Raw genomic sequence first — 13,052 nt, 5'->3', positions numbered from 1 at the left:
TACATATTCGTGTAGTATGTAAAGAAATATGAATGTTTTAGTTGGACCACTTTTTTCGCTTTGTGGTAGATGGCGCTGTGATAGTCACAAACATGTGGCTCACAGTTTTAGACGAACAGTTGGTAACAGGTAGGTTCTTTAAATTAAAATACAGAACGTAGGTACGTTTGAACATTTTATTTCGGTTGTTCCAATGTGATACATGTACCTTTGTGAACTTATCATTTCTGAGAACGCATGCTGTTACAGCGTGATTACCTGTACATGCCATATTAATGCAGTAAATGCTCAAAATGATGTACGTCAACCTCAATGCATTTGGCAAAATGTGTAACGACATTCCTCTCAACAGCAAGTAGTTCGCCTTCCGTAATGTTCGCACATGCACTGACAATGCGCTGACGCATGTTGTCAGGCCTTGTCGGTGGATCACAATAGCAAATATCCTTCAACTTTGCCCACAGAAAGAAATCCGGGAACGACGACCAATCGACCTGTAATGAAATATGCTATTCCAATACCCTTCAACCGCACGCGAGCTATGAGCCGGACGTCCATCATGTTGGAAGTACATCGCCATTCTGTCGTGCAGCGAAACATCTTGTAGTAACATCGGTAGAACATTACGTAGGAAGTCGGCACACACTGCACCATTTAGATTGCCATCGATAAAATGGGGGCCAATTATCCTTCCTCCCATAATGCCGCACTTTACATAAACCCGCCAAGTCCGTTGATATTCCACTTGTCGCAGCCATCGTGGATTTTCTGTTGCCCAATAGTGCATATTATACCGGTTTAAGTTACCGCTGTTGGTGAATGACGCTTCTTCGCTAAATAGAACGCGTGCAAAAAATCTGTCATCGTCCCGTAATTTCTCGTGTGCCGAGTGGCAGAACTGTACATGACGTTCAAAGTCGTCGCCATGCAATTCCTGGTGCATAGAAATATGGTACAGGTGCAATCGATGTTGATGTAGCATTCTCAACACCGACGTTTTTGAGATTCCCGATTCTCTGCTGTCTGCTACTGATGTGCGGATTGGCCGCGACAGCAGCTAAAACACTTACTTGGGCATCATCATTTTTTGCAGGTCGTGGTTGACGTTTCACATGTAGCTGAACACTTCCTGTTTCCTTAAATAACGTAACTATCCGGCGAACGGTCCGGAAACTTGGATGATGTCGTCCAGGATACCGAGCAGCACACGCTCGTTGGGGATTTTGATCACAATAGGCATACATCAACACGATATCGACCTTTTCCCTAATCGGTAATCGGTCCATTTTAACACGGGTAATGTATCACGAAGCAAATACCGTACGCACTGGCGGAATGTTACGTGATACCACGTACTTTTACGTTTGTGACTATTACAGCGCCATCTATTACAAAGCGAAAAAAGTAGTCCACCTAAAATATTCATATTTCTTTACGTACTACACGAATATGTAATAAAAAAATGAGGGTTCCATTAAGAAAAAAAAACGTAGTTGATATCCGTTTGACCATCTAGCGCCATCTAGCGGGCCAACCATAGCGCCATCTGGTATCCTCCTTCAAGCTAGGCGAGTCTCGTTCTTTGTAATTTTTTCATTTGATGCTTATTTCGTGAGATATTTGGCACGGTCACTATCAATGGACCACCCTGTATTTTACTTTCATGACGCAGTGTAGGTAACCTCATAAAACAAAGTGTGTGACCGATTTGTGGTAGTTTTCTGTGGGAACCTAATGCTAGAACCTTTGCTAGGATAGAAGAGCCCAGCCAATTCTTACGTCACTGAGTGCTGTTTTCCTGAGGGAAAAATATATTCACGTCTCCTAAATGGATTTTCATGTCACTGAAAGAAGGTCAGCTATTAACAGCAGGCAATTTCAGACTGGTTACCGCCTGAATAGCACGTCTGTGGCTTTCTTGCTAAGTGAATAATATGTCTGGGTGGTTCCCCACGTTACAGGAAAGTAGGCCTTTTATGAGTAGCATCCAACACAGATTTCAGCTTGTCTATGAGAAAAATCGTTGTCTACGGCAGGGATTCCCGAACTGTGTTCTGGGGAAGATTGGTGTCTGTGGGATGTGGAGAAGTGTGTCATAAAAACCTGTTAATAACCTGGTTTATGTTTTCGACCTTTTAATGAAGCATATTATATTTAAAACATTATTATTATTTCTGCGTTATTAGTTATGATTTAAAATTGAAGTAATCTCAAAATGAAACAAGTTTTTCTCGTTTCTAAAACTTTATTAAGTTTCAACACAAAGAAGTTGTTGCATTAGAGTACCAGCTTTCTCAAAGTGTTCCATGAGAAGAGAAGTTAAGGAATCCCTGGCCTTGCATATGAATAGGAGGTGAGCTTTGATCTGCAGGGAAAACGCCGGCCGAAGTGGCCGTGCGGTTAAAGGCGCTGCAGTCTGGAACAGCAAGACCGTTACGGTCGCCGGTTGGAATCCTGCCTCGGGCATGGATGTTTGTGATGTCCTTAGGTTAGTTAGGTTTAACTAGTTCTAAGTTCTAGGGGACTAATGACCTCAGCAGTTGAGTCCCATAGTGCTCAGAGCCATTTGAACCATTTTTTTTTTTTTGCAGGGAAAACAAACATCTTTTTCCTGGCTATTAACAGCAACCTATGTTGGTTGTAGTTTCCTGGGAGAAAAAATGTTTTGTCTAAGCTACTAATAGAATGCGTTTGGACCTGTAGAAATCTTAATCTCATGTTCAGGAATGAGGGTGTGGTGATTAGTGCTGCCATTAAAATGCAGGTGTCCTGAACACGACCATAGCAGGACGAGGGGAAGTCAGAGTGGGCCAGTGGAAGGGTGGTGGCTCCTATCACTGCGAAATGGCACAGCACTGGATGGTTGCAGGCTGTGGCAGGGGAGAATATCCAGTCATGTTGGGAAAACTGGGGCATGCAGATAGTGGCCTGCTGTGGTGGCCCAACCCAGCATGGTCTGGCCGAGGGCGATGGTTGTAGAGTAGTGGCAGTGACAGCAGTACAGCTGGGGACACACCATGCTAACACTCTGCCCATTATGGTGCTCACAGTGCATGGTCTCACGTGACTGACAGCACCTGAACTGTAACATCATATTAAATCGAAATCTTTTTTTAATTTCCTAGTAAAGAAGTGATTCTAAACTTACAACACACATGAAAACTCACAAAAATACAGGCTGCACCAGTATCTCAGGGTCATTCACCTTGGATTATGATGTCATGGGATTGGGGGGGGGGGGATCTGAGGACCATGCAGGCTCCACCAATACCCTCAGGTACGCTGTATTGTACCACTATCTTGAATTTCAATTTCATAGGGCTGCGTCATTATCCTAGTTATGATGTCATAGTGCTGAGGTTAAACTGACAACAATGCAGACTGCACCAGTAACCCAGTATCAGCCATTCTAGATATTTCAGAAAATAGAACAATGCTTCCTCTTGGATTTTTTTTAATTTCTCGCCATTTTACAATTAGGAGAACTTAGCTGGATTCATTTTCCTAATTGAACACCATTTTTTTAATATCCCATCAATTTTGAATTTATTGCCACATGATACATAAGGCAATTTGCTTAGACTCTAGGGGTTGGGGAATGGAAGTGAGGGAAACTGGCAACAGTACATGTCATCACGGAAGAGAAACTAGGGGGAAATCTAGAAACAATGCAGACTGCACAAGAATTCTTCCAGTTACACTTTCTCCTTAACCAACACAAAGCGGGCTCTACTACTAAAAAGTTTAAATTCAACCATACCCAAAAATTGAACACACGGAATGTGAAGAGAATGAAGTTTCTGAAGGCTGTCTTTAGGTATTATTAGATTTGTGCTATGTGTAGAGAGAGATTTTCACGAAGTATAACATACATAACAACAAAATTTCACTTCAAAGCAGCATAAGCGAATTTGGCGGAAATTGCAGTTCATGGATTTTTTTATTATATCTGAATGCTCACTCTGAGACTCTAATTTTTATTATTATTTCTGATCTTAGAAATATTTCAACAATTCCTGGGTGAACTTGGTTGAAAATTTAATGATGTTGAACTTGTGAAATATTGAGTCCAGTTTGGCAACATTACTGATTTGTATCCACAGAAATGAAATTGTAGTTATTAGTCGCTTTACCATAATGAAATACTCACTATTGGCAGTCAAGATGTGTTTGTTTTTCTTTGTGTTACCTGCATAAACTGTTGTATTGAGAATTAATTCACTGTCTGTAGCCTAAAGTGGATCCTGCCACGTTTCTAAAGTTCTATCATTCCAGATTACATACAGCTTAGGTATTTACAAATAACAACTTTCAGCAAATATTGCTGTTTATAGGATTATATTGCTATGCTCTGATAAGTAAGAAATCCACATTATTGATCTATTAATCCTTGACAAGTTGGCAGGCAGTCAAATTTACTACATAATGCAATATTTAACATGACAAGCCAGCAAATCACAAGCTGCAAAATGTTGGTGTATCTGTGTATAAAATATGTATCATTTTTGCCACAATATCATTATTAATATCTTCAGTAGAGAGAATGAACAGAAAAGGTCTCAGGATAGAGCCCTGTGGTACGTCATGTTTAATTATTGTTTACTGGACAATTATCTTGTTTTTTTAATGACATTTTCTTTAATTTCATCATGTATTTATGTTACTGGTTGCTGTCTGTCTTCTAGGTAAGACTTCATTCGTTTGTTTGGTATGTTTCTGATACCTTATAGGGCTAATTTTTTGATCACAGTCTCATGGTAATTAGTGCCAAATGTATTTGACAGGTCCAGGAAACTATCAGTAGAGTCTCACTTGCCAAACAGTACCTTAAGATGAGATTCTAAATGCTTATTCATGCTTAGATTGCAACCAGGACTTCCCATTTTTTTCTCTTGTGCTACAATATTATAAAGTTTCAGGTACACTCTGACAGTGGCGACATGTAATGAGGTGCTACATGGATATTTACCTGGTGAAAAATTGCTTGTTGTCTGCTGATTCTTTCCTAATGAGGGAACACCCTTGGATTACTCGTGAAAAGTCACGCAGATTGAAAATATAATGAGAATTTGCTGGTGTTGGGCGCAGAGTTTTCATTACTGATGTATAGACACTTAGAGTAGCTTGAACGATGTTTTGAACAGTGGACATAACATCAGCAGCAAAACCATTTTTCTGAAAAGTTTCAATATATTTTTAGAAAGAAACACATACAGTATTGTACAGAGTTCACAAAAATTTTACTAAAAGAATAATTTTCCAGTATATGTCAGATGTATGTATACCTTCAGATTTGTCATTAATGTTGATGAAAATATTTTTGTCACAGTTTCATCAGAAAAATTGTTCATGAAGTATACATTTAGATGATGAAGTAACCGTTTGGTTACACACTGATGGATACCCGCTGGAAGTCTCATGGCAGCAAAAAATAAAATATTTTGCAAGAATATTTTTCCTCCAGTTTTTAAGTCATACCTAAACAGATAAACAGTATTATCAACAATTTTGACACTTATCAGTTTGTGATCAAATAAGCTTCTTCATTGATAAAACTCATTATAATACATCCCAGCATTGTATTAATGTATGAAGACATAGTGGAGGAAAATTCTTAGATATTCTAAAATTGTTAAAAGCTACTGGCACCATATGCCAAATACATAAGGAAAACCACATAGTGTGGTTGGCTGGAAGACCCTGATGGGTATGTTCAGCCATTTAATTAGAAATTGTTTTCTTTCTTTTGCAAACAATTACACCATTCCTTTCCAAAGTATGAGAGTTGTTTTTGACAACATTTATAGTGTAGAAACAACAGTCAAGCTAAAAGTACTTTAGAATGGATTACTTACACTCTCAACCACAATAAAACTTTTATGTCAATGGTTACCATCCTTTGATCCTCGTACCATGATGGTAAGTGATTGCAGTGAACAGAACAGGTGACGTGTGACGTTTGTGGCGCCATAACACCAATTCCGTTCACTACCATCACCTGCCATCGTGGTATACGGATCTGAGGATAGTCACATACTGACTGAAACTGGTAACCATTGAAATAAATGCATAATTACAGTTGATAGCGTTTGTAATCCATCTTTAAACTAGGAGAATTTTGTATTAAGAGTATGAATTTAGTGTATGTCACATTAATGGGTGCAAGTCATGTTTGTGTTGTATGAAGTGCATAATAATGTAGTACACAATAATTGTATAGTATAGGAAAATTGTAAAATTCTTAAGCAAGGAGGAACACTGATATAGTTTATATTACTGTAGTCAGCAGCTATAGAATAGAGCTGTAAAATTCATAAAAGCTAGTACCACTATCTCGGATATCAAAATCTTAAATATTAAAATGTATTGTTTTATAGGGGTTACGCCACTTCGTTTGATAAAAATCAAGCAGAGATCAAGCAGAGAGTGCTTGAAAATTCTAGCTGCATTTATTTTGTTTGAGTGACCATATTTGCTAATATGTGTAAAAGAATATCCAATATTTACTTCACCTCTGATACCATAATGGCGACTTTCTCCCTGTACTGCAAGTTATCCTTTATTACTTTTGATATAGATTCCAGAAACATATGGTACCTGTACAGATTGACAACTGTCAGTTCTCTCAATTTTACAAAGAGAGAATGACAGTGGTCTACAGAAACGTCCTTTTATGCTATATAAAGAATTTATTTAATTATTTTGAGAAGGCTTATTATACGATGAGAATACCTCCACACAAGCTGGCCATAAGAAGTATATGACTGGGATAGTCCAAAGTATGTGACAAGAAAATTATAACTTTTACCATATTTGTTTGTTTCCCTATGAATTAAGTTATTCAGGACATGTTTTCGCAAACATGGCTAATATGTTCCTCCTAGCGGAGTTTTGTATTGTTGTGTGCACGTTAAACTTTTACAGATTTAGTTTATAAATCCTTGGACTATCCCAAAATGTAAGCTTTTAGTCTTGTTTGGATTGCAGAGGAATGATGTCCCGAGATGCGAAATGTACTTTTATATCATCTGAATAGCATATGACTGACTGAGCTACAGAATGCAGCATTTCACTCATTGCAGTAACAGAGAAGAAGGATCCAAGAATATAACCCTGTAGAACTCTAATGACAATTACAGCTAATGGGGAATATCTGTTTTTGAATGAGACAGGCTGGGTTGTGTTACACAAATAGGAGACAACTGTTGCCTAGAGGAATGATGTCCTGAGAGGTGATATATACTGTTATATCATATGAATAGCATATGACTGACTGAGCTACAGAATGAAACATTTCACTCACTGCAGTAACAGAGAAGAAGGATCCAAGAATATAACCCTGTGGAGCTCTAATGACAATTACAGCTGATGGGGAATGTCTGTTTTTGACTGAGACAGGCTGGGTTCTGTCACACAAATAGGAGACAATTGGTGCCTGTGTGGAGTTATGTATACCATACCTGTAGAACTCCAGCTTTTTAGTACCATGTCTGATGGAATACGTCAAATGCTTTGCCTAGATCACACTCTAAAAGTGACACCAAGTCCACAGAAGAGACATGAGAGTTGTTGTTTTTGACAACATTTCTAGTGTAGAAACAGCAGTCAGGCTAAAAGTATTTTAAAATGGATTACACACTCTCTCAACCACAATAAAACATTTATGTAAATAGTTACCAGTTTCGGTAAGTGTGTGACCATCCTTTGAGTGTTATACCATGATGGTATGTTTTTTATATTCATTTCAGATTTCTTCTGGTTTTGATGTATGCCTGTACTAGCCAACATTAGTGAACTCTATATGAAACCTCATTTATATATCTCTGCAACATATTGTATTCAGCATTCCTAATTTGGATTTTTAGTTCCTCCAGTATGTGTGTCACGCATTGACAAAATACTGGAGGATCTTTTGAAAACACAAACATAAGAATGACAACAAACTCATTTTCCTATGCATATGGTGTCTGATAATACAAACATATCACTAAAACATAGCACAAAATAACAAAATGAAAACTAAAAGTAAATTTTGAATGATTTATTGTTATATTCTCTCTTATTATTATTATATATATACCTTTCATTTCATTTGCTTAGAGTCTGCAGGGAGTTCTCACCTGTAAGTCACTCAATTAATGCAACTTTATAAGTTGAAATTACCTAACAAATGAAAACTGTGTCCTGGACTTTTATCTATACCTGAAACATCTTCTTTATCAGGCAATTTTCTTATCATCTTAGGTACTCCAGTGCAAAGCGTTTTATAGTCCTCTTCATACGCCATACTATAGATTTAATCTCACTGTGTCTCTCACCTACTTTCAGTACTGTACAGAAGTTCTCTTCCATAATTTTCTGGATGAGCACTACTGGATCAACACAAAGGATATGTCAGAGGAAATTTTTGCAACAATTTGCGAAACGCATTAGCTATGTTGCGGCATCGATGGCCAAAATCGATATATCGACATATAACATACCACTTACAACAATGAAAGAGTGTACTGATTATTGTTTTTATCTTTCTATTTCGTTATTATCTTGCTGTGTACTCTTATGACTTAAGTGTTTGCACCTTATTGTATGTGGATTTATGTTAATATGGTCAACAATTCATGGCAACAGTATCCAGATGTTATTTTACATACTCATACGAAGACCCCACGTTGGTGACCCACGACAACTGTAGTTTTTATATGAACTAAGAAAACACGCAGCGCTACTTTCCCAGTGAGGCAGTGGTTACCACGAACCATCAAAGATTATTGGGATATTTCGCCAGATTGTGCTTCTCTTAAGTTGTATAGTGCTTCAAACAATATGGAGCCACCCAAGTCCTAAGCTGCTAGTGTACATGGACGTGTAGATTCCGCGTGATGACATTCCAGATTGTCTCCCAAGGATCTGATTGAATTATCTCCAACGGAGGAGCAACAGAGATTAATACCTACTATGTTAAAGATACTACATTAGACTCTTGCGTACGGAAGCAATATCTTATGCTTACTTGCGACGTGAGCTTCCTCGCTGCTTTTTGAGGTAACGAACCCATTCTTACTTCTCGGTGGAGCTCGGCCAGCCGAACCACACCGGAAGATTTCCAAGTTTTCTATAGTGCTACGGCCGATCGATGGGGCTACACCCGACGATACACCTGGACTGGTTCAGTTAGTGCCATACAGACACTTTTCCAGCAATGTTTTTGCTGTTCAGGGTGTTAACAAAGGTCTCTCAGTTCCTACCAGAACAAGAACAAACGTGGTTCGCCATTGTAGAATCGGTGTTCTTGACTCACTATGTTATTGACTATAGTGCGAAAAATTCCGCATTACTATGTCACGTAGGAGAGCATGCTTCTATCATCAGCAATGTTATCATATCACCACCTGCTTTGAACAAATTTTGAGACAGCTAAGATGGCATCATTTCAAAGACTGTGCAAATCACCTGAGCAACAAATTCGACTGTTTTCTCAGAGCAGTTAAACAGATGGACATCCTCGCAGTTTTGGCGCCACATATGATCTCTAGTATATTCTGCATTAATACCAGACAATACATTATGGGCTGTATGGGCAAGTAAATTACCTCGCAGGATGCAAGTGTCCTTAATTTGTAACGAAGGACTCACATAAGAGGTTAAATTACAGACAGCAGACCATGTTTACGCGTTACAAGATGGATATCCTTGCTACCCAGTAGCCACCAGCAGAACATGTACTTGGCATCAGTTCTGTGCTACTGCATGGCAGGCTGCTGCCAAGGATTGTTGATCTCATCCCGTGTTTCACAACATGGCGCCTACGGAGCTGCAGCAGCCATTTTGCCCTCCAACATGGCTAACAGTGGCCGAGCAGGACCAAATACATCTGAAGACTCTCGATGCTCTCACCACAGGTCAGCACAGCTCGTCGTGCTGACCGCGGTGCACCACAATCAGCAGACAACAACAAACCAACGAGTGCTACTTACCACCAGTGGCCAACAGATCATGGGACGGTGATGGTTCCATGTATGCTTCAAAGCGGCTGTGCATAAGTGGTGTCCTCCATACAAGCACGCAAATGCCACTTACGATCTTCATTATGCTACAGAAATTGCGATATTATGAAAGTAAAAAACGTCAACTACGTGGATCAAACTGCTTTGCTTCCAGCATCTCACCCCTAGGACTACCTCTACATACTTGACAGTAGTATGAACTAATTATTTCTAGCCAACTCACGTTCTCAGATCAGCACAATACGAAACACCACTACTCTTCCTCACGTTGCAGATATCTTACCTTAATTCAAGGTGGCAAATGGTTCAGTTATTAGGATGTATGCTAGATTGACTTTGGAAATGTCCAAACTTTCACATGGACTTTCATGAAAATGGAGATGAATGAATCATTGTTAGGGGCAGATTTTTTGAGCCATTTTCTCTTTTATCCCAATTCGAGAGGAGTGCTGTTCAACAGAAAATCCGGTGAAAGCATTCAGGATAAGAATTGGAGACCTTTAGTGCACCAGACTGTTTCCCAACATGTAGAAGCATTCAAACCCACTGTGTGCAAGCTTCAGCAGTTATGACCCTCAGTTTACCATTAACTGGCTGCAACTAATAAATTGTACATTGACACCAAAAGGGAAATGTCTTACATTGCAAAAGAAAGATCCCTTGTTATCTGAGACCCTGTGTGGCCAACACACAAACAGGCAGAGCTTAAACGCCAGTTTTCATCGATAAAAGCATCATCTATTACCAAGACTAATGTAAACCATAACAGGACTTCAACCTCATGGGCATTTGGGGGAACATGAAGAACCTTCAGATGAAATTAAAAAACTTCATTAACAATCGCAGGGACGACAATGGATATAGGTACAATGATGAGTTGCTCACCAGGGATTTATCAAATTTGGACCTAATGGCCCCTAAAGGTGTTGAGAACACATGCCAATTCTGAAGAGAATCTGCAAAGCATTCAGCACTGTGTTACACAGATGGAATCATCGTGGAGTATAATGTAAACCCTCTAAACAATGTTCCTTCTACAGCAGTAACACATAAGTTAGTGACAGTGCAATCAGTACTGAGCCTCCCACATGTGTATGTTCAGTGTTTCCCAACCCCACCCACCATGGTATTAAGGGAGATGCAGTGCATAAGATTTAAACTAAAGAGGGCCCTTCCACGGCGGCGGTTACTTCCTGATAATTTACAGATAGCAAAAGCTGTCATAGACGGAGGGCATCACACGTCCTTCCAACAGTGGATCGGCTTCCCAGTTCATTTAGTTCATAAAAAGGAGAAGAGAAGGTACTTTCCGGATGTGTGCAGATTACAGAGCTCACAATGATCAAACTATTGTTGACCCAACATTGGTGAACGTCTGCAAGTGTATGTGCATGCGCTGTGTCAGCTGTACTGCCTGTTGGGAGGTCTACCACCATGCCACTTGCTACCGACCACTGGAACTGCTGGTGCTTCCCAGTCAAGGGCGTCAGGTGAGCAGCTGCTTCAAAACCTGCTCCTTTTCTTTTCCCCTTTGGTGTGCCTGTAAGAGCGCATATCGGCCAAATAACATACTCCATCCACCGTTTTGACAGAGGCTGAGTGCATTCCACGATGCGTCCTACACTTCACAACGCATTACCTCCCCACCATCACATCATGCCACCTTCGCTACGGTATCCTCAAGTTATGACTATCTATAGGTGAGTGTGTGAAGTTTTTAAAAGCACCATGAAAGTGCATCGATGGAAAAAGGGAATTTCCCACAACTGACGGTAGTTTTGCACCATATTCTAACCTTATTTTAAATTTAAATACGCCAATTTTAGTATTTTTTTCTGATGAGACAATTTTATCTAAATACTGCACAGGCGTATTGTAATTATTTAATAAAATTATTTTATTATATCTTCATGTATCTTGTTCTGCTATGATTTGTATATTACTGCATGGCATTTTCTACGTCTTTTGATCTCTCTTCTTCACATAATTAACTTTTACGAAAAAAAAACATGTCTCTTGGCAAATATTCGCATCTCAACTGTTGTGTTAAACGAGTGCACCGACTGATAAGAATTAGAAGCCAGTCTACCCAACAGAACTTGTAAAGAGTTTAGATATCCGATATTGGTGTCATCCTGCCTAATTGCCTAAAAGACAGAGTGCTTAAATAGAAGTAATTGACTTTGTTTGTATGGAAGTGGTCTTTGTTTACTAATTACTATCTTTGCAAGTGCTTATCTTCTTGAATACTTAATTGTGCTCACAGATTCAAAGTAAGATTAGATTCCTCCTTCTTCCATCTATGATTGTGTACCATGAACAAGTTTTTCATGTTATCCTACTTAGATGTTACCTTCGTAGTATATGGTTTTGTTGACATTATATGTCTTTCCACTGCATGGTAACGATTAATTTATCTTTCTTGCCCTCCGTAATTTTTCTTGGACGTCTTGAATATTTCATTGAGGATTTGTTTTTAATTTCTTCCATTAGATTTTACATGTGCGTGAGGTGTGTAAAGTCCAAAATTTACGAGTTACAGAGACGTGAGTTTACCATTGCTATGCCTCTTTCATTAGGAGAACAAATACAGCCTGTGTGAGCTACGACAACTTGTGGCTAAATGTCTCTGGTTACAGCAGATGTGATGCTGATTGTTGTGGGCGCCCAGCACGGCAGTTGTGGTTGTTGGTCAGAGTTGGCCGGTTGTTAAGATAAAGGTGCCATAATATGTGTTCGGCCATGTGCACGAAGATTGTTTAATGTTAGCGTGAGTGTAGGAATTGTCGTCCCAGAATGAATCATTTCAGACCGCAAGGTGTTATTCGAATCTTGTGGCATGATTTTGTTATTTTGAGTTCATAACTATCGTCTGCAAAGGCATTAATAATGAATAGCTGCATCTTACTCTGTTGTAGTTTCATAAATTGATTCACCGGCAATGAAATATTATTAACTAGTCAGCAGTTAAAAGGGAGAAGTATGTCCTGATATGGCTAGGTGTCAATGGAACACTCGTCGAGAAAGAGGTGTGCACCAAAGGGATGC

General features: G+C 39.2%; 1 protein-coding gene across 1 annotated transcript in view; it reads right to left on the bottom strand.

Annotated features, from left to right (window-relative positions):
- LOC124722185 (dynein axonemal heavy chain 7-like) overlaps positions 1-13,052 on the bottom strand; it is a 913,348-nt gene that overhangs the window by 604,463 nt on the left and 295,833 nt on the right. The window contains exons 10-11 of the mRNA XM_047247384.1: positions 5,286-5,478; positions 4,970-5,175 (exon numbers count right to left, since the gene is read on the bottom strand). Of these exons, the coding sequence (XP_047103340.1) occupies positions 4,970-5,175; positions 5,286-5,478 (399 nt within the window). The remainder of the gene's footprint in view (positions 1-4,969; positions 5,176-5,285; positions 5,479-13,052) is intronic.

Source organism: Schistocerca piceifrons, chromosome X (genome assembly GCF_021461385.2).
Source record: "Schistocerca piceifrons isolate TAMUIC-IGC-003096 chromosome X, iqSchPice1.1, whole genome shotgun sequence".
Classification (NCBI taxonomy): Eukaryota; Metazoa; Arthropoda; class Insecta; order Orthoptera; family Acrididae; genus Schistocerca; species Schistocerca piceifrons.
Note: the sequence above shows the minus strand (reverse complement) of the source record. Positions and strands in the feature narration are given on the sequence as shown.